Source organism: Dromiciops gliroides, chromosome 2 (genome assembly GCF_019393635.1).
Source record: "Dromiciops gliroides isolate mDroGli1 chromosome 2, mDroGli1.pri, whole genome shotgun sequence".
NCBI lineage: Eukaryota > Metazoa > Chordata > Mammalia > Microbiotheria > Microbiotheriidae > Dromiciops > Dromiciops gliroides.
The window spans coordinates 567138018-567165762 of NC_057862.1; the positions used below are offsets into that span (position 1 = coordinate 567138018).

General features: G+C 35.9%; 1 protein-coding gene across 1 annotated transcript in view; it reads right to left on the reverse strand.

Moving 5' to 3' along the window:
* The window catches only part of SPTLC3 (serine palmitoyltransferase long chain base subunit 3), a 218069-nt gene that overhangs the window by 132973 nt on the left and 57351 nt on the right, over nucleotides 1-27745 (reverse strand). Inside the window, exon 2 of the mRNA XM_043985477.1 lies at nucleotides 23445-23630. Within this exon, the coding sequence (XP_043841412.1) occupies nucleotides 23445-23630 (186 nt within the window). The remainder of the gene's footprint in view (nucleotides 1-23444; nucleotides 23631-27745) is intronic.

Consider the following 27745-nt stretch of genomic DNA (forward strand, 5'->3'; position numbering starts at 1 on the left):
TTATCTAAAGGGCCCCACATCTGTGGTTGGGAGAAGACATACTGACAATTCTTCTTGCCCCAAACCAATGTCTTTCTCAGTCTGTCACTGAGAAATAAGGGGCGATTGATCAGAAAAATCTTCATGGACAATTTTGATTTGGAACTAGCCAGGATGACGGTGAAAAAGCAGTATAGCTCAACTGTCTCCCCACCAGTCCTTGACCAAAGACAGAAAACCAAGTTGAGTGGTGATTAGGAAATCTGAAGAGAAACCACAGTGGGTCCTTTTCCTAGATCAGGTTATCACAGAGAGAGAGCCAGAGACCTCTGGGCACGGGGGAGGGGCTCTAAACAGGAAGCCCTGAATAAAGATAGAGATACCAGGAAGAGCTAGAGCTGTATAGTCCTGATCGTGAAAAGTGGACTCAGAACCTTCCAGTGCCATCCTGAGCTGGGGTCTGTCAGAATGTGGACTAAGGGCAATCTCCTATTACTCTAGTCCTTCAATGGGGTCTTGGAGCCTGGGTAGGGATCATAGCTGGGGTCTAAAACTGAGTAATGAGCTAAGGGAGCTAACTTTACCCGGGCCCTCACTAAAAGACAGTCCTTTATTACTCCCCATAGAAGCTATTCCATTTTTCCCTTATCAAGCCCCCTTCCTTCTTCTCTCCCTCTCAGCTGAGGTCATTACTTTTTTTTAAAATAAGAAACATTTTTATTTATAGATTTGAGTTCCAATTTTCCCCCTCCTTCCCTCTCTCTCCTCCCCCCTCCCTGAGGCATTAAGCAATCAGATATAAATTATACATATGCAATTATGTAAAGCATTAATTACCATATTAGTAATTTTGTGCAAGAAAACTTGAATTAAAGAATAAATGAAAGAAAGTGAAAAACAGCATGCTTCAGTCTGTGTTCCATCACTATCAGTCCTTTTTTGGAGGTGGATAGTATGTTTCATCATTCATCCTTTGGGATTGTCTTGGATCATTTTGTTGCTGAGAATAAATAGCTAAGTCATTCACAGGTCTTCATCAAACAATATTGCTATCTCTGTGCACAATGTTCTTTTGGTTCTGCTCACTTCACTATATATCAGTTCAGACAAGTCTTCCCAGGCCTTTCTGAAATCATCCTACTTGTCATTTCTTATAGCATAATAATATTCCATCACTATCATATACCACAGCTTGTTTAGCCATTTCCCCACTTGATTTGCATCCCTTTGATTTCCAATTCTTAGCCACCACAAAAAGAGCTGCTATAAGTATTTTTGTACAAATAGGTCTTTTTCTCTTTTTGGGAATGTCTTTGGGATGTAAACCCAGCAGTGGTACTTCTGGATCAAAGGGTATGCACAGTTTGATAGCCCTTTGGCCATAGTTCCAAATTGCTCTCCAGAATGTTTGGATCTTTTCAAAACTCCACCAACAGTGGATTAGTGTCCCAGTTTTCCCACATCCCCTCCAACATCCAATATTTTCCTTTTGTGTTTTATTTGCCACTCTGATAGGTATGAGGTGATACCTCAGAGTTGTTTTAATTTGCATTTCTCTGATCAGTAGTGATCTAGAGCATTTTTTTTTCATATGACTATGGATAGCTTTCCTTTCTTAGGACATTGATTCTTATTTTACTGGAAAAATTAAGGTCATTCAATGTGAATTCTCTTCTCTTGACATAATCTTCCACTCCTCTTTTTCTCCAGTCTATAACAAAGAGATGGCCTTTCTCCTTGTCCAGGTCAAGCCCTCTACATATGAACTTAATCCCATCCTCTCCTGTCTTTTTCAGCAGATTGCATTTTCAATCATCCTACCTCTCTTGAATCTTCAACTTTTTTTCTGCCTTTAAATATACTCACTTCTCTTTAGGAAAAAAAAATCACTAGGTTCTACCATCCTCTCAAGCTGTCATCCTCTATCTCCTCCCTTTCTCAGCTGGACTCCTTGAAAAAAGTTGTCTACACTTGATTACCTCTACTTCCTCGGTCCTCACTCTTAATCCCTTTGAATTCTTGCTTCCAACTTCATCACCCAACAAAAATTACTCTTTCCAAAGTTATCAGTGATTATTCAGTTGTCAAATCTGATAGTCTTTTCCACTCTTCTTCCCTTTGGACATTTGTGTTACACTTAACGTGGTTCACCATGGTTATTCTCTTGTCTCTGGATTTTCATGACACTAATTTTTCTCTTGGTTCTCCCTTTTATTTCCCTATTTATCTGATTTCTCCTCCATCTCCTTTGCTGGACTATTGTCCACATAATTTTCTATATTATTCTAGTCACCTACTAATTGTTCTTCATTTCTCCAGTCTCTTACCATCCAGTCTATCCTATGCACAGCTGCCAAAGTAATTTTTCTTTCTCATAGATCTGACCATGTAACTCCCTTATTCAATGAACTCCAGTGGTTTCTTCTCACTTCTAGAATAAATTTTAAAAGTCTATTTTACCTGGACTCAACCTATATTTACAGCCTCATTGGACATTATTCCTCCTCCTTGCATTTAACCAAATTAGCCTATCCTTAGTTTCTAAAACAAAACACTCAATTTCTTCTCTTTGTGACTTTGCACTGGCCATCCCTAAATACCTGAAATAAACCCTCTTCTTAGCTCTCTCAAAAAGTCTCTCTACTTCTTTAAAATGTAACTCAGGTAACATCTTCTTTATGAAGCTTTTTTTGATCCTTCTCACTGTTAATCCCTCCATTTCAAATTATATTATATTGAAGTACTTTGTATATATTTGCATTTGTTAACTCCAAAATTATTCTGAACATATTTTTATACGTTCTTGTTAACCTTCCCATGAGAATGTAAGTAGTGGAATAGAGACTATTTTGTTCTTTGTATTTGTAAGCCCAGTACCTAGTATTAAGCAGTTATTTAATAAATACTTGTTGACTGAGCCTCTAGCTCTATAGTTATGAAGCTGTAGAGCCTCTGAGGGCTGGCATGAATTAGGGCCAGCAACTGCCTAGTAGAGCACTAAGGAGAGCCAGGCCTACAGCAGAGTCACTAAGATCCTGAACCTATGTCTAGAGCCTGCAAAGGTCAGACTGGGAAGGTAGTCAGACTATGCCCTAGATCAGAATACTCATGGTCCTGAAAGTGGTTGCACAGCCTGCTAACCTGAGATGCCCCTGGGATCCTTGAAGAACAAAGGTAATGTATATAACAAAGATAATATAGATAAGGACCAAACAAGACACCAACATCTTTCCAGAAGGGCTCAGAGACTGACCTTAACAAAAAGCACCAATGAATAAGCAAGAAAAAGATACTGCTTTAAAAAAAATATTATGGAACCACGGGTATCTAAGACATAAAGCAGAAGAAAATCATTCCCTAACATCTTCAAACAAATCCTCAAATAAAAACATAGTTTGGCCACAATTTCAACTAGAATTTCTGAAATAAATGAAGCAAGAGTCAGAAAATGATGTTATCCTCAAAATGAGCTCTCTAGGAGAAAATATTAAAAGAAATTAGAGCCCTAGATTAAATATTTGAAAGGAGAATTAATAGTTTAATACAAGATGAGCAAAACCTCATGAAAATAAGATTATTTGAAAATTAGAATATTTCAAACACAAGTAAATTCCTGCATGGGAAAACAAAACATTTTAAAAAGTTGTATTTAAAGTTTTGAGTTCCAAATTCTATCCCTCCCTCCACTCCAAGAAGATAAGTAGTTAGATATGTTATATGTTTGCAATTACATAAAACATTTCCATATTAGTCATTTTATACAAGAAGAATTGATTAAAAGAAAAAAAAGTGAGAAATAGCATGCTTTAATCTGTATTCAATCAATATCAGTTCTTTCTCTGGAGGCAGATAGTACACTTCGTTAGTTCTTTAGGATTGTCTTGGATCATAAGCTGAGAATAGCTACATCATTCACAATTCTTCACTGAACAATATTGTTGTTACTGTGTAAAATATTCTCCTGATTCTTTTCGTTTCACTATGGATCAGTTTATGTAAGTCTTTCCAGGTTTTTCTGAAATCATCCTGCTTGTCATTTCTTATAGCACAATAATATTATATTGCAATCATATACCACAGCTTATTTAGCCATTCCCCAACTGATCTTAGCCACCACAAAAAGAGCTGCTGTAAATATTTTGTACATATATATACACACACACATATATATTTAAATATTTTCGTACAAATAAGTCCTTTCCTCCTTTTTTTGTATATCTTTGGGATACAGACCTAGTAGTGGTATTACTAGATTGAAGGCTATGCATAGTTTTATAGCCCTTTGAACATAGTTCCAAATTGCTCTCTAGAATTGTTGGATCAATTTGCAACTCCACCAACAATGCATTAGTGCCCCACTTTTCCCAACATGCAACATTTCTCTTTTTTTATCATATTAGCCTGATAGGTGTGAAGTGGTAGCTCAGAGTCATTTTAATTTACATTTCTCTGGTCAATAGTGATTTAGAGCATTTTTTCATATGACTATAAATAGCTTTGATTTCTTTGTCTAAAAACTCCCTATTCATATCCTTTGTTGATCAAATGGAGAATGAAAACAAGGAAATATTAAAATTAAAAGACTGAAAAAGAACACATCCCCAAAACAACTGATCCAGTAAACACGGTCTACCCAAAGGCCATGACGAAATCAAGTTCTCTGATAGCGTATTTCAAGTAATCATGAAGGATACTAGAAAAAGTGGTAGAATCAAAGGAAGCTATACATTCTGACTCTCTGAAACAAATACTTAAGATTGAGGAATGGTACCCTTACAAAGAAGTGATCAAGAAATCCATGGAGAAACAGTGGATTGTTTTTTAGCTCATAATTGTGGAATTAGTCCAGGGCTGTGTAACCACAGCAGAGACTAACAGGCCTGGGTCTTATAGCTTTGTTGCTCTGAATCTAGAGCAGGACTATGGAGTAAACCCATAGGCATAGCCAGGACTGAGAATACTCTTAATATATACATTCTATATTACCTAAAATATCACCTTCATCTATAGATTTTTAATGTTTTCTTAGCTAGACAGAAACCCAATTATTTCTATTTAATTTTCTTGTTACTGAGAATATGAGGGGATTATTATTTTCTTACTGCACACAGATTTTAAAGTCATGGCTAAAGTTTTCAATTAGTTTATAAATATATTCATATTCTAATAAAATAAGTCTTTTAAAACAAATTCATTACTTCCTTTCTCAGTTGCCTATATTCAGAGTTTTGTGATGACGTGGAAAATCACACATAGCCTCTGACCTTGTCTGACTCAGACAGACCCTGGCCTTGCTGTATCCCAACTGCAAAGGTAATCAATGCTTTCTAACCTTGTCTGTCTCAGACAAGCTCTGGCCTTGAGGTACTCCAGCTGCACCTACAAGCCTCCCTTATATGATAACCACTTATCTCATTCTTATGTGATACACTGATATGTATCTTGCTTTCCTGTAATAATGCCTAAACCACTAGGTGCCACTATGCATCCTTTGTTCAGTGAATACTGACCTCATTCTTGTTTTATAAACTTGCCACTATCCATATCTACTCTTTTTGTATATAACCAGGTGGGCTACAAGACTCAGGGCCCATTGTTGGAGGTTTGACCCCTCCCCCCCACCTTGGGCCCACATGTAACAAACTCTCCACCTTGAGTACCTGGCTGAGTATTTTCTGTGTCAGTCGTGCTGTAACAGTAAGAGAGTCTTTTATTTAAATCCAGCCCTAGTCTTTTAACCATTATTCTTTTCTGGAGCATTTAAAATCTCATAGAAACACAGTTGAGAAAGATCAAGGTGTTTTTTTCTTTTTCTTTTCTTTCTTTCTTTTCCTTTTTTGTGGGGAGGGGGGCAGGGCAATGAAGGTTAAGTGATTTTCTTAGGGTCACACAGCTAGTAAATGTCAAGTGTCTGAGGCTGGATTTGAACTCCTGAATCCAGGGCCATTGCTTTATCCACTGCACTACCTAGCTGCCCTTCAAGGTGTTTTTATTGAAAAAAAATGTGGTTTTTTTTTTTTTTTAGTTGCGGAAATATAGAGTAAAAATCTGAAAATTAGCCCAAACTGAGCCTGAGGTCAGGTTGGCTGAGAGAAGATATTTGGAAAACATTAAAAAAAATTTTAAGAAATAATTTCATTTACTTGGCATAGAGTAGAAAGAAATATGATTTACTGTTCAAGGTTGTTAGCTGAAACTTCCATATTCCTTACTAATATTATCATCAAAAGAAAGTGGAAAGCCTCAAGGCAGATCCCACTCTGGGGCAAACATAAGGGAGGCCATGGACATGAATGTCAGAGATTGGGCAGGCACAGATGAATTGTGATCTGCATGGTTGAAGTATGCCTCCAAATTAAAGAGATAACTTCCATTTGAATATTTGAATAGTATTATGAGCACTTGATAAGGGGTCAGGAGAAGCAACTTTACCAGTTACCTCTATGTGTGACCTAGTACAAGTACAAATAATGAGTCTACTCCTCAACAAATATGTAACCTAGAACAATTCAGTTAATGTCTAATTATTTTAGGTACCTTCTCTGTAAAATAAAAGAAATGAACTAGATAATCTTTAAGGTACCTTTTGGCTCTTAGCTCTTCAGTTTTCAGGTATAGATATGAACAATGCTGACAAATAATATTGTTTTTGTTAGGTCATTTTTCAGTTGTATCTGATGCTTTGTGACCCCATTTTGGGGTTTTCTCGTCAAAGACACTGGAGTGGTTTGCTATTTCCTTCTCTAGCTCATTTTATAGATGAAGAAACAGAAGCAAACAGGGTTAAATTACTTGTATAGGGTCACACAACTAGTAGGTGTCTGAGGACAGATTTGAACAGGAAGATTAGGCTTCTTGCCTCTGGCCCTGGCATTCTGTGCACTGTGCCTAGCGGCTAGTACTACTGTCTTTATATTAAAAAAGAAGATATATGTGCCTATGCAAGATATTTACATGTGCTTGTGTGTGTAAATGCATCCATCCATACATGATATATGTCAATATGGGTTGTCGAAATATATAGAGAGACATCTCATGGATGACATGGATAGATATTTCTAGAATCTGGCCCTCTCCTTTCCAAGGGAGACTATGATTTTCACTTTGAGGAGAATAAGAAAAGAGCTGTAGATGGAAATTTGATTCTTCCTGCTCTCATCTTCAAGAAGTATATTGGGCTAGAATTCTGTTTGCCCTCTCAAACATAGTAAGTTCTGCTATAACATGACGTATGTGTTTCTACATGTCACCAAAATCCAACTATAAAGACCAAAGGGCCTATGGAAAAAATTGGGTCAGGGGCACAACACTCAAAAACATCATCAGCGACACAATTTAGGAACCAATCAAACTGGTACTTAAATAGTTAAGATATACATAATTGCTAGAGTAAATAATGGAGGTATGAGGGCTGCTGTTAGTTTGTACCTCATTTCCCATAGGGTCTAGCAAAGTTTAACAAGTTGGGCAGATTGAAAATCTTGATCTTAAGGGATCATAACAGAAAGTGGATGAGTGGTTTTCAGAACCATTCTTCTTCTCTTAGTTCCTACTGCACCAGAAGACATACAGTAAATGGTACTTTACCTTGAAAAAGATCTAGTTTCCTTGTGGAAGTGGGTGTAGGCAGGGTATGAGTTATTGTGAAGTGGTGCAGTTTTCTACATTCTTGCTGTTTCTTGTGGACAAAATTATACATAAGCTAATGTAAGATTTGCATTATGCTTTAATTGTTCCCTAATATGTCATGAAAAAAATCGGATGTTTTTGAGATGTTAAAAATTCATGTTTCCAAATAGAATGGACTATACTTATCTAAGGATATAGTATTTAGGGATTCAGAAGGGAATCTGCTTCCGTGGTACCTCTTAAGGTCTCCAGAGAGTAGGCCTTAGTTTAAACTTGGCTTTTTTAGCTTCTTTTCCCTAATACTTGTTATACAAAAGATAATTAAAAATAGCAAATAGTGAATAAGCCTATTTAACCAAGCATAATGGAAAACACAAATTAGAGAAGTTTTGGAGATTAGAGTAAATTAGTTTTGCTTTTGGGTTTTTTTTTTAAATTTATTCTGGGAGTGAGATAAGAGCTCAACTTAAATCAAGAGAGAGGTCCCATCTCACCCAAGGAGAAATTTTTTGTGTAGTCATATCTAACCCATTTTGCCATTTCCTTCTCCACCTCATTCTACAGTATGAAAATGAACAGGGTTAAATGACTTGCTCAGGGTCACAGAGCTAGTGTCTGAAGCCAGTTTTGAAGTCCTTAAGAGGTGTGTTTCTGATTCCAAGCCCAGCTTCCCCAAGGAGAAATACTTTCTGTAAAATCCCTCCATGGGGAGACAAGCTAGAAATGTTGAACAACTCTCTTCTTCTATACGTCTTTCCTTTCCAGTGACTTTCTCTCTCCCCATCCTAGAGTGTCCTCTGCCCAATTGTCTTTTCCCCCAGGAAGCTCTGGAAGCAACTCAGCCCCTCACTCAAATTTGCAGCATAATGCTCAATATACTCTCCACCAGTCTGGGATCACATGTCCTTCTGGACATACAACGACATTCAAAACATCCCAAACTTTTATTTGAAGCTCAATAACACATATTCATATACATATTCATATCTGCATACAAAATTTTATTCCTAGATCTTGAAAAATTTATTTACTGGCTTTTCTGTTTAATTAAGGTAAATATTCCCTTGCTTACCCTATTTCCTTTGCAAGTTTTTTTTCCCCCTGTAATTCAGATATAAGTTATAAACTCCTTGAAGGATAGGGCTCTATATTGTTTTATCTTTGTATCTCTAATGCCTCCTCCATAAAGTCATACCTAATCATAACTGGGTTCTCAAAAGGTTATGCCAATGGAGTACAAACTGGCTGACTACCAAACTGAAACAGCTGTGAATACGGTCTGGGAAACAGACTGACGGACATGGAGTAGTGCAATTAAGAACAGAAAGGCATAGTTCCCTACGTTGGTGCCTAGATGATGAATTTTCTGTTCATGGGAGAAACTTTGAAAAAGACAGAATGATTAAATGAATCCTTAGTCTTTCTGATTTCACCATAACACTGGCAGAAAAAGGAGCCTACGGTGCCAAAACTATACAGTTTTTACATGTCACAAAAAGCTAAACTTCTCCTAATCAACATGTTAGAGGGTTGTTCAACAATCAACAACCTGATATATTGTGGAGGCACTAAATTACATCCTTAATAGACTTTATTTCTGAAATTATAAGCCTTAAAAATTACAGATAAGAGGAAGAAAGAATCATAGAATCGTAGGTTTTCCTTGGAGTAGGAAAAGGAAAATTATATTTTGGTTTATTGTGTATTTATGGGAAAAATATTTATGGTCAGTTTACTTCTGTTATTCATGATGAGTATTGGCAAAGCAGCCATCATGAAGGCAGTTGTAGCATATGGGGTTAAAGAATATTAGATCATTTTGAAATTTCATGCCTATATGTCATGAAGGAGTTAGGAAAATACTGGACATGGTGATCGTAAAAAAAGCTTTGCAAAAATACATGAATAAGATTTATTACATATGGACAGCAAAGAGTTATTAAATATTTATATGGGGGTAAATTGAGAATCACAGAATATCAGAGTAAAAGGGATATCAGTGGCCTTTTAATCTACTATATTTTTATATAATTACATAATATTATGTATTATAATTATATATAGTATTATATATTATTGTCCACAACATCATGTATAATAATATATAATATAAATATAATTAAATGTAGTTATAGTTATACATACACCTATATATACATACATACATATATGTGTATATGGGTGTGTTATAAGAATAAATAAAATAGTTCTCTCTACAACATACCAAACGAGTGGTCACCTAGCCTTTGAGGGCAATCTAATGTGCAATTAATTGAGGGGGAAGAAAATAGAGGTGTTATTTACTACCTTCCCCATGTAACCAATTTGTAATTTTTGATAGCTCTAATCATAAAGAAGTTTTTCCTTATAGCAAAGTTAAATTTAACTCTTTGCAGCCATTGCTCATTGTTCCTAGTTCTAGTTGTTTCCTCCGAAGTCAAACAGAATAAATCTAATACTCCACATGACAGCTCTTCACATATTTAAGATAACTATCATGTCCCTTGTGAATCTTTTCTTTTCTTCTTCTTTTTTTTTTTTTTTTGGCAGGTCAGTGAGGGTTAAGTCACTTGCCCAGGGTCACATAGCTAGTTAAGTGTCAAATGTCTGAGGTTGGATTTGAATTCAGGTCCTCTCAAATCCAGGGCTGATGTTTTATCCACTGCACTACCTACTTGCCCCTGAGTCTTTTCTTTTCAGGTCTTAACAGCCCCAAATCCTTCAACTACTTCTATAACTCATACTCAAGGTCATTCACCAGTCTATTTGTCCTCCTCTGGACTCTCCCTAGCATATCAGTGGCTTTCCTAAAATGTGGTATCCAAAACTAAGCATGGTACTCTGAATATAGTTTGACTACAGTAGAGCATAGTGGGACTATCACTTGCTTATTCCTGGAAGCTATGCCTTAATATAGCCTTAGTTTATATTAACTTTCTCTCCTTCCATATTACATTAATGACTTTTATTGAGCTTGTAGTCCAATAAAAACCCTTGTCAAGTAATATTTGTCTGCTATCTGTAATGGATAACATGTCTTCATCACTGGTCCTTTGTAATCATGCAAACATGGATATTTTATTGATCATAATTTGTATAGCATTCAGAGTTGTAGTGTTATCATTGTAATAAACTGTTCTAGTTCTGCTCATTCTATTCTTAAGTTTATATGACCTTAAAATTATTCATTTTCATAATGATCTAATACTGTAAATTGTACTTTTAGCTATGATCATTTCATTCTGCATCATTTCATATTAGTCTTTTCATGCATTTTTTTGTTTTTTTTTTGTTTTTGTTTTTTTAGTGAGGCAGTTGGGGTTAAGTGACTTGCCCAGGGTCACACAGCTAGTAAGTGTTAAGTGTCTGATGCTGGATTTGAACTCAGGTCCTCCTGAATCCAGGGCCGGTGCTCTATCCACTGCGCCACCTAGCTGCCCCTCTTTTCATGCCTTTTTGAAAGTATCTTTTCCCTCATTTTTTATAGCACAGTAAGTACTCTATCACATATATCACAACTTATTCAGCTATTTCTCAGTTTTTAGAATCTTCCTAGTTTCAAGGTTTTTTCTTTGCTACCACAAAAAAGAGCTGCTATAATTTTTCCCCCTCTTTTTTGACCTCTTCTGGTATAGACTTAGCAGTGATATAGCTAGGGCAGGTTATTGATAAAAATGTCAAACAGGACAGGATTAGGGAGAGATTCCTATTTTTTGGTATTCCCTTCTTCTACCTGTTTAGCCATACCCTAGAAAAAGGAACTAGGATCAGTTTGTCATGATTTGCCCTTTATAAACCACATTGACTCGTCATGATCACTGATTGCTTTTCAAGAAGTCTATTTAACATCCTTTTAATAAGGTATTCTAGGATTTTGCCAAGAATCAAAATCAAACTTACAAGTATATAATCTTTAATTTTCCTTATTGAAAATTAAGATATTTGTCTTTCTTCAGTTCCATTTTCCATGATATTTCAGAGATCATTGATAGTAATTCAGCAGTTAAGCCCACTAAGTAATTCACTACCAGAGCATTTAGTTTTTTAGTTCAGATAATTGTAATTCATCAAGGATAGCTGGTATTCTCTTTTTACTTTCTTACTTATCTTGGATATTAACTTTGTGTTAGTGATATACATTCTGTACTTTCCAGTACAAGGTTATTTTCTTTGGAAGAAAAACATAAGCAAAATAAGGTAGCACAGTGAATTAGTAGTATAATGCCAACACAAATTAAAAAAAATTTTTTTTTTACTAATAGCTTATTTTGATATCACCTTCATTTCAAACATATCCCCTTTCCCCCCCTTACTCAGCAAGCCATCCCTTTTATGAATAGTTTTTTTTTTTTAATGAGAGAAAAAGTAGTTCAACAAAACACACTGGTAGTTCTCCACCTCTGCACATATGGGGGGAGGTGCTTTGAATGATCCCACTGCTCCTTGCCACCAAAATCCATTATTTTAGTATGAATATTTTCTGATTGATGCTATGTGGTTTGAACCATGAGGCAACAAAATCTAAGAAGAATAAAAATTGCAAATACTTCATAAAGGAACTTATTCATGGCATATAAGACTAGAAATGTAGGGAAACTGGGATGAAAATGAAGGATAACAGATATAGCTTAATTGTTTATAAAGAAACAGTTACAAGTCTCTAAAATTCTGGGTAGAAAGTTCTCTAGAAGTTTATGGAAGGACATAGAGAAGAATTGCACAGGAAAAAAGAAAAAGGATGAATGGATTTCAATGGAGCAAGTAGGACTTTGAAGAAATCATTGAAAATGATCACTGGGTACAACTAGGTGGCACTGGCCCTGGAGTCAGGAGGACATGAGTTTAAATTCAGCCTCAGGCACTTGACAGGAAGTAGCTGTGTGACCTTGGGCTAGTTACTTAACCCCTATTGCCTCAAACATCTGGTATAATCTCCAGTTGTCCTGATATATATCCTGCCACTGGACCCAGATGACTCTGGAGGAGGGAGTGAGGTCTATGATTTTTCACACCCCTCCCCTCACTTAAATCCAATTTAGTGCAAATCGTGACATCACCTCCCAGTGGCATAGTCCTCTTCAAGAATGAAGGACAAACAACAAATATCAGTCAACCAAAAAACATTTTTAAAATATCTACTATATACCAGGTACTGTCCTAAGCTATTTTGGGATACAAAAAGTGGCAAAAGATATTCCCTTCCCTTAAGGAATTTACAATCTAATGGCAGGGGTGGGGGGGTGGTAGTAGGGGTGGGGGGGAGGGGGAGTATGAGTAGGGGTGGGGGGTCAAAACAACATTCAAGCAAGTAAATACAAAGCATGCTATAGGATAAATACTTATAAGAGGGAAGGCACTGGAATTAAGAGGGGTTGGGGAAGGCTTCCTGTAGAAGTTGGTATTTTAGTTTGTTTTTAAAGGAAGCCAAGGAGTTTAGTAGTTACAGAGGAGGAGAAAGCATTACAGGCATGGTGGATAGCCATAGAGAATGCAAAGGCTTATTTGTGCTACAGTTAGGAGACTAATGTCACTGGAGTGAGAATTGAGGGGTCAAAGGATTGGCAGTCACAGGTAAAATGAAGAGTAGGGTTATATAAGGGAAGATGGTAAAACAATATATCATGGTCAGATAAGGGAATTTCAGAATTCTTGATCATGGAGGTCAATATTTATGTTGAAGTCCCTTAGTATAAGGACAGGTGTTGGGAAGGAAAGAGAAATTGTGAACCAGACATCAGAGCCATTAAGGAAGGAAGGGAGGGACTTGAGGGTGGAGGTGGGTCTATAGACAATAGCTACCAGATTTTTGAGTGGGTGGTCAATATGAATAGCGTGAACCTCAAAGGAAGAGAGATTAGTGAGTGATGGAGGAAGGGAGAGAACCTGGAAGTGGCATTGTGGAGCAAGGAGTATTCCAACTTTCCTACTTTACCAGTGAGTGGAGGGGAATAAGTAAAGGAGAAGCCAGTACTGGAAAGAGTGGTCAGGGAACCTGTGTCATCAGGGGGAAGCCAGATTTCAGTAAAAGCTTATACATGGAAGTAGTGGGAGAAGAAAAGATTTAAGGTGAAGGGAAATTTGTTGCCTATGGAATAGGCATTCCAGAAGATTAGTGCCAAGCACAGTGCTTTGCACACTATAAACTTGAACAGATGTTTGTGAATTTGAATTGAATATAAAATTCAGTATAGCCTATCTCACACAATAGCTTATAATAAAGTAATTTTAAATTAGTAGTAATTAAGTATTATTGCTTTGAAAATAATGAATTGTGGGGCCTAAAGCAAGAAGAAATTTCTCCTTTTCTCCCTACAATAATTATAATGCAGAACTAAGTAAAATAAGAAAATAAGAGAGGTACAAAGTGCTATGTGAGATCTGAGGTAGGAAAGATAATTTCTGCCTGGGGTGGGGAAGGATGAGTAAAGACTTTGTGGAGGAGGTAGCATTTGGGCGGGACCTTAAAGGATGGGCAAAGTTTCAAAAGGTGGAGTTAGGGGTGGGGTGAGGAGTAGAACAACATTCCAGACATATGGGAACAATGTGAGCAAGGGCACTGAGGATGCATTAAGTGTGTGCTAACCAGTAATAAGTCCAATTTGGTTGAAAGGTACTGCTTTTAGAAGGAAATTATAGGAAATTAAGCTAGAAAGTTTAGGAGGTACCACGTTTGAGATGTATTCTAATTCTAACCAAGGAAGTTTGGACTTTAATAGGAAGGAGGGAATTATGTAAGGGTTTTCATGAGAGAGGTATCATGTTCAGATCTGCAGATAAGGACAATTAAATTTACAGAGATTTGAAGTATAGATTGGAGCAAAGACAGAGTGAAAATAGGGAGCTGAGTTAGAAGGCTATTGCCTTTTATTTTATTTTATTTAGGGAGGTGGTAATGAGAACTGTCCAATAATAGTGACAGTGGAAATGGGAATGAAATGATTCTAATGGTGCATAAAACATGGGCTGGTATGCTGGCACACCCTAGGAAAGCATTCCCATTGGCCTTTAACCTGAGGAAAGAAGGTTCCTTGGTAGGACAGAAAGTCTGAGTGGGTTTGTTTTGTTTTGTTTTTGTGTTTGTTGTTGAGTCATTTTACTCAGTCATGTCTGATTCTTAATTATCCCATTTGGGGTTTTCTTGGTAAAGATACTGGAATGGTTTGCCATTTCCTTCTTCAGTCCATTTTACAGAAGAGGAACTGAGGCAAACAGGGTTAAGTGAATTACCCATTGGTCATACAGCTAACAAGTGTCTAAGGCTGGATTTGAACTCAGGAAGATGAGTCTTCCTGATTCTAAACCCAGCATTGTATCCACTGTGCTCCTGGTTTTTATTTTTGTTTTTTTAATCCTATAACGGATAGCTAGGTGAGTACAGTGGATAGAGTGTCAGGCCTAGAGTCAGAAAGACTCATCTTCCTGAGTTCAAATCTATCCTCAGATACTTACTAGCTATGTGACCCTGTGCAAGTTATTTAACCCTGTTTGCCTCAGTTTCCTCATCTTTAAAAATAGCCAGAAAAGGAAATGGCAAACAACCCTAGTATCTTTGTCAAGAAAACCCCAAAGGTACATGAAAGGCTGGACATAACTGAAAAATGACTGAGCAACAAAAATACTCTTACCAGTAATTTTTATGGTAGCACAGACCTGGAAACTTAAGTAGGCATTCTTTGTTTTGAAAATGGTTAAACACTGTGGTATTTGACTATAATGGGAATATTACTGTACCATAAGAAATAACATATATGAAGAATTCAGAAAATAATTATTAATTCAGAGAAGAGAATTAGAATAATTTCCATAATTGTTATGTAATATTATTTATATTATATCAGAGAACAAAAATAATATTACTAGCTCAAAGAATTAAGACATGAATTGGTATCGAGTGAAGTAAGGAGGACCAGGAAAATAATATCCACAATGAGCATAACAATATAAATTGAAGAAAACATAAACAAATAAAAAACAAAACCAAGTGCTGCATTAATATAGTAACAAGGCTTGGCAACAGAATAGAGCTGAGAGAATACATCCTGATTTTGCAAAAGGTGCGGAACTATGGCTGTGGAATATTACAAATACTATAAGAAGTTGGTGAGTTTTACAAAACTACCTCTTCTTTTTCTTTATAGATCTTTGTTATAAAGGATGACTTGCTGGATAGGGAAATTGGGGAGGCTTATATTCAGAAATATATTATTAAAAACAAAAGTTATCATTAAAATAAAATAATTTTAAAAATCATTTTGGGAATGTTTGATCATATTTGTAGGCAGAAGGAAAAGAAAGGCAAATATTGAAGATTCCTTGGTAAGAGGGGAAATGATTGGTCTGGCAAAGTCCTGTAAGGGAAAAAAAAAAGGTGAGAAGAAATGGAATAAAGTGCATAGGTAAAAGAGTTAGTCTTGGAGTATATACAGATTTTCTTCTGATATAGCAAGGAAGGGAAGAGAGAACAAGTGAAGACACTGAAGAACTTTTGATGGATAGTAATTTACTTTTTCTTTCTCTCTTTTTAATCATTTACTTTCTACAAAGTGGGAAGAAGTAAGATCATCTTTTGTGAATATAGGACTGAGGGCTTGAGAAGAAAGTTAGAATAAATTTAAGCTCCATTGGGAGCTTACAAATCTTTAGTGAAGGGAATCAGATCAGTTTTGAGCCTTACTCCAGCTGCATGGAGTAGCCCAGCAAAAATCAGACAGTGGAGATTAGATTGAGTTGATGATTACAGGGCCAAAGAAGTAGGAACAAAATGATTGAATGGGGCAGATACTTAGGGTTCCAATTTATAAGTGGGCTTTTCTCCCTGTAGTTCAGGGCCTGTAGATTGGGGTTAAAGGAAACACTTCACTTATTGTTATAATGAGGAGGTTCTTGTATATCATCATCTTCATTCAGTATTTACTGATGGGGGACCTATGATCTATAGCTGTCAGATGGTTATGTTAGATACAGTAAGGTAGCACAGACTGAAGGAAAGCTGGCATTTGGAGTTAAGTGGCCTGGATTCTAACCCTCACTCTGATCCTTAAAGCCCAGTGAATTTGGCCAAGTCCCTTAACTCTGCCTTTATATTGTGGTAAAAAGTTTTAACAGTCGGTTAGCGATAATGGAGAGACGCCAGTTTTTCTTTAAGGACCACCCTTTGGGGAGGAGACCAATGGCATGAGCTACGCATGCCAGTTGGCCTGCTAGCACTCCACTTTTGGGGTGCGAGCTTAAAAGGCAAGGAGAGAATGGAAGTGGGAGCTTTTTCCTGCTCTGCTGGTCTCCTGACTGCGCTGCACTCCAGATGCTGACTGGAGTTTGACTTGGCCCGGCTCCTGGTTAGCAGCAGCACGTGCTTGACACGGTTTCTCTCTCTCCCCAAAGGTGGCCTTGGGTTTTGGTGAGTTTTATATGGAATATAGACTAAGCTTAGACTTAAGACTATTTGTTTTGTATTTCTACTTTCCTATCCCTCTAATCAACATCACCTGGTAACTACCATACAGTAAAAGCTCTAACTAGAAAACTAGAAGCTTCTTCCATTTACTAGTCTGGGAGATAAATTAAGGGAAAGGTTAAAGAGGGGACATTTATGATCTAATATCCAATTTTAAATCTCACAATATCAAGTTATAAAATGAGGGATTGTGGCCAGCTTAATGATCTTATGATACATTTTGTAAATAAAGAAACTTAGATTTGAAAAGGTTAAGTTATTTTTGAAAGTCCACATAGCTATTAAACAGCAAAATGAAGAGACATAGGTCTTCTGATTTTACCAGAAGGGCTCCTACTCTTAATTGAAACTTCATAGAGCCTATAATTTGTTCTATTTGTGTTTATTATTCTCTTCCTTCTTTTCTCCCCAACTCAACTGAATGAAAAAGGAAGAAAAAGATCATCTTTATACCAAATATACAGTCTAATAAAACAAATTCTATTATTGCCCATGTCCAAAAATGTGTCTCATTCTGTATTTCGAGTCTGCTGCCTCTCTGGCAGGAGGTATTAGTCCTCTGGAATCCTAGTTTGTAATTGCATTGACTAGAATTAAAGAAAAATAATGTTATTATCACATTGTATAAATTACTCTCCCAGCTCCGGTTATTTCACTCTACATTAGTTCATAAAGGTCTTCATAATATCCTCTATTATTATTATTATTATTATTTTGCAGGGCAATGAGGGTTAAGTGACTTGCCCAGGTTCACACAACTAGTAAGTATCAAGTGTCTGAAGCCAGATTTTAACTCAGGTCCTCCTGAATCCAGGGCCAATACTTTATCTACTGTGCCACCTAGCTGCCCCCCTAATATCCTCTAAAAGTGTCCATTTCATCCTTCTATATGGAAAAAAAAATTCTATTATATCCATATACCACAATTTGTTTAAGCAATTCCCAAGCAGATGGCTAGCCTCTTTACAGAATTTTCTTTTTTAATTTTAAGAAGAGCTGCTTATTGTGGGTTCTTTCCTTTTTCTTTCATAGGGTATATTTTTAGTAATGGGCAGCAGGATGATGCACTGGATAGAACACCAGGCCTGGAGTCAGGAAGACCCAAATCCAGCCTTAGACACTTACTATCTGTATATCCCTGGGTAAGTCACTTAACCTCAGTTTGTCTCAATTTCCTTATCTATAAAATTGGGATAATAATAGTACCTACCTATCAGGGTTGTTGTGGATCAAATGAGATAATAATTGTAAAATACTGTGAGATTAAAATTGGATATTAGATCATAAATCTCCCCTACTTAACCTTTCCCTTAATTTATCTCCCAGACTAGTAAATGGAAGAAGCTTCTGGTTTTCTAGATAGAGCCTTTATTGTATGGTAGTCACAAGGTGATGTTGATTAGAAGGATAGGAAAGTAGAAATACAATACAAATCGTCTTAAGTCTAGGCTTAGTCTATATTCTGTATAAAACTCACCAAAACCCAAGGCCACTTTTGGGGAGAGAGACCGAGTCAAGCGCGTGCTGTTAACCAAGAGCCGGGCCGAGTCAAACTCCAGTCCGCGTCTGTCTGTCCAGCGCAGCCAGGAGACCAGCGGAGCAGGAAAAATCCCTACTTCCATTCTCTCCTTGTCTTTTCAGCTCACACCCCAGAAGTCGAGTGCATAGCAGGCAGTCTGACATGCGCAGCAGGTGCACTGGCGTGCGTAGCTCATGCCATTGGTCTCCTCCCTGAAAGGGTGGTCCTTAAAGAAAAACTGGCGTCTTTCAGTTATCCTAACCGACTGTTACAAAACTTTCATATTTTTTTTACCACAATACTTAGCATCATTCTTGGTACCTAGTAGGTACTATATAAATGTTAGCTATTTTCAGTATTAGTATTGTGGGTCAAAGGATATGCACAGTTAAGTGAGTTTTTAAACATAGTTCCAAATTGCTTTCCAGAATAACTGAACTACTTCATTACTACACCAACAATGCAAACAGTTCATTGCCAAAGGCTCTCCAGTAATTGTCATTTCCCTTTTTTGTCATCATCAATCTGACTAGTGTGAATTTGAACCTCAGTTCATTTAATAATATACAATTGTGTAATCATTAGTGATTGGAACATTTTTTCATAATTTTTGATTGCTTGTATTTTTTTCCTTTGAAAACTGACTTTCCACAACCTTTAATTATTTATGTATTGGGGAATGATCTTGTTCTTATAAATTTAAACCAGTTACTTATACATATCTTAGAAATTAGTCCTTTTTCAAATCATTTCCTGCAAAGATTTCTTCAGTTACCTATTTCCCTTCTAATACTAACCACATTGGTTTTGTTTGTACAAACCCTTTTTAATTTTTATAATCAAAATTACCTATTTTATTTCCTGTGAGTCTCTGGATCCCTTATTTATTCAACTATTCTTAGTGCTGAAAGGTCATTTACTAATTTGTGACCTCTTATTTCTAAATTATGTATTCATTTAGAGTTTATTTTGGTATTTGGTATGAGATACTCATCTTTATATAATTTCTACTAAACTTTCCAGTTTTCTCAGTAGTTTTTTTTTAATGGTGAGTCCTTACTCTAGTAATTAGTTTATTGAACACCATGCTTTATTTGTTTTTGTAACTTATGTATCTAATTTGTTTTACAGATCAACCTTTCTACTTTTTAACTAGTATTAAAATTATTTTGATGATTACTGCTTTACATGTGTATATACACATATACATATATACACATATGTACACATATATACATACATACACTTATATAGTTTGAGATCTGGTACAAGTAAGCCCTCTCTTCCCCTCCCCCCCACTTTTTTCACATTATTTTCCTTGAAATTCTTGATTATTTTTTACAGATGAATTTCTTTATTTTTTCTAGCTCTATCAAATAATTCTTTGGTAGTTTTAATTTGCATGGCACTGAATATATAATTTAACTTAGGTAGAATTATCATTTTTATTATATTGGCAGGAACTGCTCGTGTGTAATTAGTACTTCTCCAGTTATTTAGGTCTGTATTTCTCTAATGAGTGTTTTGTAGTTTCATGGGATTGTCTTGCTATATAGATTCCCAAATATTGTATATGTTCTATAGTTAATTTGAATAGAATTCTTTTTTCTATCTTTCCTTCCTAGGTTTTATTTATAATATACAGGAATGCTGATGATTCATTAATAATAATATTTATATAATGCTTTAAGGTTCATAAAGTGCTTTACATATGTTACCTCATTTTTTCCTCACAATAACCTTAAGAGGTAGGTCCTATTATTATGCTCATTTTATAGATAAGGAAATTGACTGAGAGAGATTAGGTGACTTGCCCAGGGTCACACAGCTAATAATTGTATGAGTCAGGATTTGAATTGGGGTTTTTCTCACTCCCAAGTTTAGTAGCCTTTCCCTTGTACCACCTAGTTTATAAGGATTTATTTTATATCCTGCAATTTTGCTAAATTTATTAATTTTTATTAACTTTAGTATTCTCTATATAGACCGCATAATTTGTGGAAAGATCTGTTTTGTTTCTCTTTTGATTATGTTAATCCCTTTAATTTCTCTTTCTTATTTTATTGCTATAGCTAGCATTTCTAGTACTATATTAAATTGTAAATGTCAGCTGGGTGGTGCAACAGATATAGTGCTTGACCTACAATCAGGAAGTTCTGAATTAAAACCTTATCTCAGACACCTACTTAGCCATTGTTTTTGTTTGTCCTTTGTTCCTGAAAAGGGCCATGACAAGAGGAAATAGAATACTTAAATAACCGTATCTTAGCAAAAGAAATTGAACAAGCCATCAATGAGCTCCCTAAGAAAAAATCTCCAGGACTGATGGATTAAACTATTTGGAAAAATAGTCAAAGAAGGAGACCTACCAATTCCTTTTATCACACAAATATGATGCTGATATCTAAATCAGAAAGAGCAAAAACTGAGAAAACTATAGACCTAATGAATATTGGTAAAAAAAAAAATAACCAAAATACTAGCAAGGAGATTACAGCAATATATCCTAAAGATCATACAGTATGACCAGGTAGGATTTATACCAGGAATACAAGTCTGGTTCAATATTAGTAAAAGTATCAACATAATTGACCATATCAATAACAAAGCCAACAAACCATATGTTATCTCAATAGCTGCAGAAAAAGTTTTTGGCAAAATACAGCACCAATTCCCACTAAGAACATTAACAACTATAGGAATTAATGGAGCTTTCCTTCAAATGATAACTGGTATCCATCTAAAACCATCACCAAATATGTATAAAGGGGATAAGTTAGAAGTCTTCCCAGTAAGATCAGGTGTGAAGCAAGGATGCCCATTATCACCACTATTATTTAATACTCTTCTAGAAATGTTAACTATGTAGTTAATGTATAAAATAAGCATAGCTATAAGAGAAGAAAAGGAAATGTAAGAAATTAGAATATGTAATGAGGAAACAAAACTATCACTCTTTGCAAATGATATGATGGTATACTGAGAGAATCTTAGAGAATCAACTAAAAACTAGTTGAAATAAATGAAAATCTAAATAAAATTGATGAGAATTCACAAGAATATAAATTTCTCAGATTAACAGAATAGGAAATATAATATTTAACTTTATTTTATAAAAATAAATGTAATAAGTCAAAAATTAATCCCCACAGGAAAAAAAAAGCTTGAACGAAGTTGATTCTACTAAACATTTTTAGAAACATTAATTCCAATGCCACATAAACTGTTTTTTAAAAATTTGTAAAGAGTCCTGCCAAATTCCTTCTATGACACAAAAATAATCTTGAAATTTAAACCAAGGAGAGTCAAAAAGTAGAGAGAGAAAACTATAGGCCAGTTTTTCTAGTGAATATTGATGACAAATATTACATTATTAGTAGTAGTGGTTATGGATAAACCTTGTTTTACTAGATCTTATGGGAAAGACCTTTAACTTTTCTCCATTATGTGAAATGTTTGATCCCATCGATGCTCCTGCCTCCTGAGTATTGCTGGATAAAGTCATGAAATCAGTATTTCACCCTCTATATGTTTACGATATGTGACCTCAGCTAGGTTCTCATTGCTGTTCAAAAATATTTGGCCAAATCAGTCCCTGCACACTGCGTGTTTCTCTAAGTGTTTTCTGTGTACTGTCTCTTCCCAGTGACACTATTTGTAGTGGTAGGAAAGTGTGTCCTTGGTTCATGAGATGAGAAGGATGTTTTGTTACTATTGTTATTGTAATACTATTTCAGTATTATCTTTCCTTTGGGCTAATTACTGCCTGCCTGACTATTAAAAGTATAGTTACTCATGGAGATTGTGAGCTATATAGCTTTTAAGAGTTTTGACATACAAAGTACCTTAAAATTAGTAGTTGCTACCATTGAGATGAAATCTACAAGTTGGAAGGAGAAGCCCAGAGGTATCACTACATATAGATGAGTAAACTGAGACTCAAAGCAGGGAAGTTCAGTGTCATAGATGTGGTAAATGCCAAGACCAGAACTGGAACCTAGATCTTCTGACTAAAGTTTTATTGGGGTTTTTTAACAAAACCTTAAAAAGTAAGTACTTTAGGGGCAGCTAGGTGGCACAATAAATAAAGCACTAGCCCTGGATTCAGGAGGACCTGAGTTCAAATCTGGTCTCAAACACAACACTTACTATCTGTGTAACCCTGGAAAAGTCACTTAACCCTTATTGCCCTGCACCCCCCCACCCAAATTATTACTTTATAATTGCTTTATATTTCTTGTTTTGATTTGTCTATGACTTCATTATACAGAATTTTTGTCTAGTTTAATTGTAGGATGCCCACATAAATGCTATGTAATAGCATTCATTCCTTCTTTTGAGGTGTTTCCTCTTCCCCATTCCCCAGAGAATTAATTTGATCATATTTCTATGGCATTATTAATATAAAAGCTTTGGTAATTTGTGTCAACCTTGTGGAAAACTCTAAACATTAACCAAGCTGAGTCAATTAGTCCCAAACTAAACATGAAATGAGTGTTTCAGGAACCCAAATCACCTAGATCAGGGGTTCTTAACCTGATAGCTGTGAACTTTTTTTTTAACAGATTTTTATAACCATTTTAATATAATTGGTATGCTTTGTAATGCTATGTATTTTATTTTACACATCTAAAAACATTATTCTGAGAAAAGATCCATAAATTTCACCCGAATGATAGAGATTCTTGGTATAAAAAAAAAGTTGAGTCTCTGACCTACATGAAAATCCCTTCTTCAATTATACCAGATATCCCTTTCTATCAAAATCATATGTACACATCTACAATTTCTGTATATACCTACAGGAAAAAGATTATGAACAAGTATGGGGTTAATGGAATTTGGTAAGATACTCATACATACTTTTTGCTCTTTTCGTTCTACAGCCATGTTGCATTTCTCTATTCCATGGTTTCTCAGAAAGTCTCGGAGGTAGCCAAATAATGTTCCAATTCCATAACCCAAGTAAGTGAAAATAGCAACGTACATTGGTACTTCTTCAAAAGATTCAACAAATGGCTTGTTGTATAGATGTGGCTTTCCATTTTGCTGAAAACATAAAAGAAAATATTAGGTTAAATACAGTCCAGCTCATCACTTGTTCACATTTGCACTTGGCTGGTTATTTTCCATCTAGGTGGTAAAATATTTTTGGTTCTCAACAGTTTAGTTTGAGGAAGCTCCATAGGGCAGTGGATAGATTACTGGAACTGGAGCCAAGAAGACCAGAGTTCAGCTTCAGCCTTGGAGGCTCACTAACCGCATGACCAGGGGCAAGTCACTTAATCTCTGTTTGCCCTAGTTAACTCAACTCTAAAATGGGGACAAAAATAGCACCTCCCTCACAAGGTTGTTACAGGGATCAAATGAAATAAAATTTGTAAAAGCAATTAGCATGGTGTCAGACACATAGTAGGTATTAGATAGTTTCTTATTCCTTTTCTGAACACATCAAATATTAAAAATATAAGAAGATAACCAATAAGGTATACTTAAAGGTGTCAGCTTCTTGTGAAAAAGACAGTTGCACACAAGTAATCATATTTGAATAAAGTAGATGAAAAATGCCTATTTGTCTAGATTAGTCTTTTGTAGACCTTTTTTGATTTCTCACCTCTATCTGTAAACAATGAATTAGAAACTCTAATATGTTTATTTTTAAATATTACATATTTAATACTATATAATAGTTTTATATTTTATTAAATTTACACAACAGAAATTTTAAAAGGAGGGTGCTTATGATGAAATAATATTTTTTATTAGTGGTGTACAAAACACCTTTTTGTCCTAGAAAATATCTTTATTTACATGGATAGAGATCAGACCTGTGATTTTATGGATATAGGGAATTTCTAGATAAGGAATCTCCCACCTTTGCAATTTATAGTATCAGAGAATTGCCTAGGACGTTCAGTGATGTATCTGGGGTCAGAATGAAATATGTGTCAGAGGCTGTATTTTATTTCATACTTTTGTGATTCCAAAACGAAATATCTGCTGTGCTATAATTCCCTTTCATTATTGTTAATAATGATAATTTTATCTGAGGTTCTTTGAATAGGATTATTTCCATTGTTGCATCTTGCTAGGAATCTTCAGGAATCTTGATGTATATGCAGGAAACGCCTTGTTGTAAAAGAGACTCTTAAGTAATGTTTTGTTCTATGAAATAAAAGCTTTTTATATAATCAAAAACAATAGGCATAATAAGATTTTGTGTCTCTACATATTTTAATTTATTATGAAATGGAAAGATGTGGTCCATTGTTGAATATCTCTTTCAGAAATCTTATTCCGTACTAACATCAAGGATGACTGTGATTTGCTTACAGCTGACTCTCATGAAGATTTTATATAGGTGGACAGATAGGCATAAAGCTCAGTAGTTATTGATATTTCCTAAGTCACCTCTGATAATAAAGATAACATGCTTTGGGGCAGCTAGGTGACACAGTGGATAGAGCACCACTGGACTCCTGGAGTCAGGAGTACCTGAGTTCAAATGTGGCCTCAGACACTTAACACTTACTAGCTGTGTGACTATGGGCAAGTCACTTAACCCCAATTGCCTCACTAAAACAAAAACAAGGGGCAGCTAGGTGGCGCAGTGGATAGAGCACCGGCCTTGGATTCAGGAGTACCTGAGTTCAAATCCAGCCTCAGACACTTAACACTTACTAGCTGTGTGACCCTGGGCAAGTCACTTAACCCCAATTGCTTCACTAAAAAAAAAAAAAAAAATTAAAAAAAAAACAAACCAAAAACCAAAACAAACAAACAAACAAAAGATAACATGGCTCATAAATGAGAGAAATGTATGCTTGCTAAAGGGATTTGCTACTGTGATAGAGGTGAACCAGCATAGAGTGCAGATAAAAGAGGGATTGCCTAAGGATACTGAAATCCTCCAAATGCTTCTATTTACACATGATACTATGCTAATACCACTGATAAGACCATTAATACCACTCAGACAACTGTCAAGTTTGTCCACACAGAAAAGACAAGTGGATAAAGAATGTCTATTGCCCAGATTGCAACATGAATTTGGATGGACACTCTATAGAATTTACCCTATAGTATGTATAGATGGGACAGTACAGATAGGCAATTAGAAAGTTCAAACTTGAACAGGAGGAGAGTGGGCTACATGATTTTTGGGAAAATTTGGTCTTCTACTAAACACAAGCTGTCCATGAAAGTAAAGGCCCATATTTTCAATATAGATATCTTACTGTTACTGGTCTATGGCAATATGATGTACAACACTACTCTTTCTAAAGAACTAAAGATGGATATCTTGGAAAGGGTATTCAATCAGCACATGATATAGGGTGTGAGCAGGCTTCAACCTATGATCAGTGAGTAACTCTAGAGAAGAGTAAATGTCAGTCATCAAAGAATTGTATATTAAGAAGAAAAGATGAGTTGGTCACCAGCAAGAGTGAGAGATAACAGGTAAACAGCCAGAGCACTCCAATGATGGTAGTGGTTGTTGTTGTTTGTCCTTTGTTCTCAAAGAGGACCATGACATGGGGTGATGTCATGACTTGGAATGAATTGGATTTAAGTGAGGCAGGGATGTGCAAAGTCACCAACCTTACTGTCTCCTCCATAGCCATCTGGGTTCAGTAGAAGATATATATCAGGTCAACTAGAGAAGCCACAGATGCATTGGGAGATCTTGGCCTTTTAAGCCTAAGCTTTTAAGCCTTTCACAGGTCTCAGTTTGCCTGAGGCAACAGCCACTCAGTGATTAAGTCTAGGTAAGTAAAGAGGCAAAGAAAGGCCTTTTTTACCTAGGCAGAAAAAAATGTAAATAGATAAATAGATTGGGGCAGGAGGGACCCTCAGTGTTTCTTACCAAAATAGAAACAATTGCTCTTTAGGCCTACTCTGAGCCATTCAGAGGCCAAACAATGGCCAAATGAGGCCTGGGTTGGGACCTATTGTTGGCCAATCAATGAGAGCCAGAATTATTTGGGTTTAAGGAGCGGTCCTTAGAAGAAATCTAGAACATAAACCCCAAGACATCTTTGGGCTTTTTGGCAAGCAAACATATTCTTTGGGTTGTTAACATGAATATATGGATCACCTGGATTTGATGGAGGTACCTTACTATCCAAATAGATTTTATGAGACCCTGGAAAATGCTCTTTGGCTAAAACTTCAGGCTGAACCCAGATAACTAGCAAATAAGTCCCTATTTACTGACTTTTCTCCCCAAGAGAGTAAACAAATCAAAATGCCCCTTTTGACTAAACTTCAATTAATGAGTCCCCATTCATTATCTTCTTTCCCCCAAAGAATTAATAGATCTGGGGCAGCTAGATGGCAGTGGATAGAGCACCGGCCCTGGATTCAGGAATACCTGAGTTCGAATCCGGCCTCAGACATTTAACACTAGCTGTGTGACCCTGGGCAAGTCACTTAACCCCAATTGCCTCACCAAAAAAAAAACAAAACAAAAGAATTAATAGATCTTATTGTTCTTCTTAGCAAATATCTAGACATCCTTGTCCTTGGTAAACCCTTCCTGTGTCTTTAAGCTGCCTGTTATAGTATTTGTTTTACGTTAATTTGTATCATGTTAATAAAACTGTCATCACCCTGTAACCAGTGAGCAAAGAAAACCTTATATATCCTCAGAAACAGGGAGGCCTCAAGCTTTCTTAGGAGGAGAGACTCCAAATATGATCATATGTTATATATTTCTTCTTAGGGCAAAATATTAAATTGATATTATGTTTTTTCTGTCTGTCTCTTATCTGGTTTGTCTTGTAGGAGATGTCATGTTCTCTGATCTGGTTTTGGTGGGAGATATTATATTATAATTTCTCTGATCTATTTATTAATTTTGTAGGAGAGATTAAAGATTATTTCCCTGATTTGTTCGTAGGAGACAGGCAGATACAAAAGCTATATTTTAATATTCAACAGGGTGGAGAAGAAGAGGAGGAAGAGGAGGAGCAGCAGCAGCAGCTATAGTAACTAGAAGCTATGAGTTATCCTTTGTATATGTGCTGTCTATGCTTGAAAACTTTTCCTTGGACTATATATGTAAAACTATATCTATATCTATATATTCATATGTGTATATCTATATATTTATATTTATATATGTATGTACTCCCTGGGCTATACTTATATGTACTTGTGGG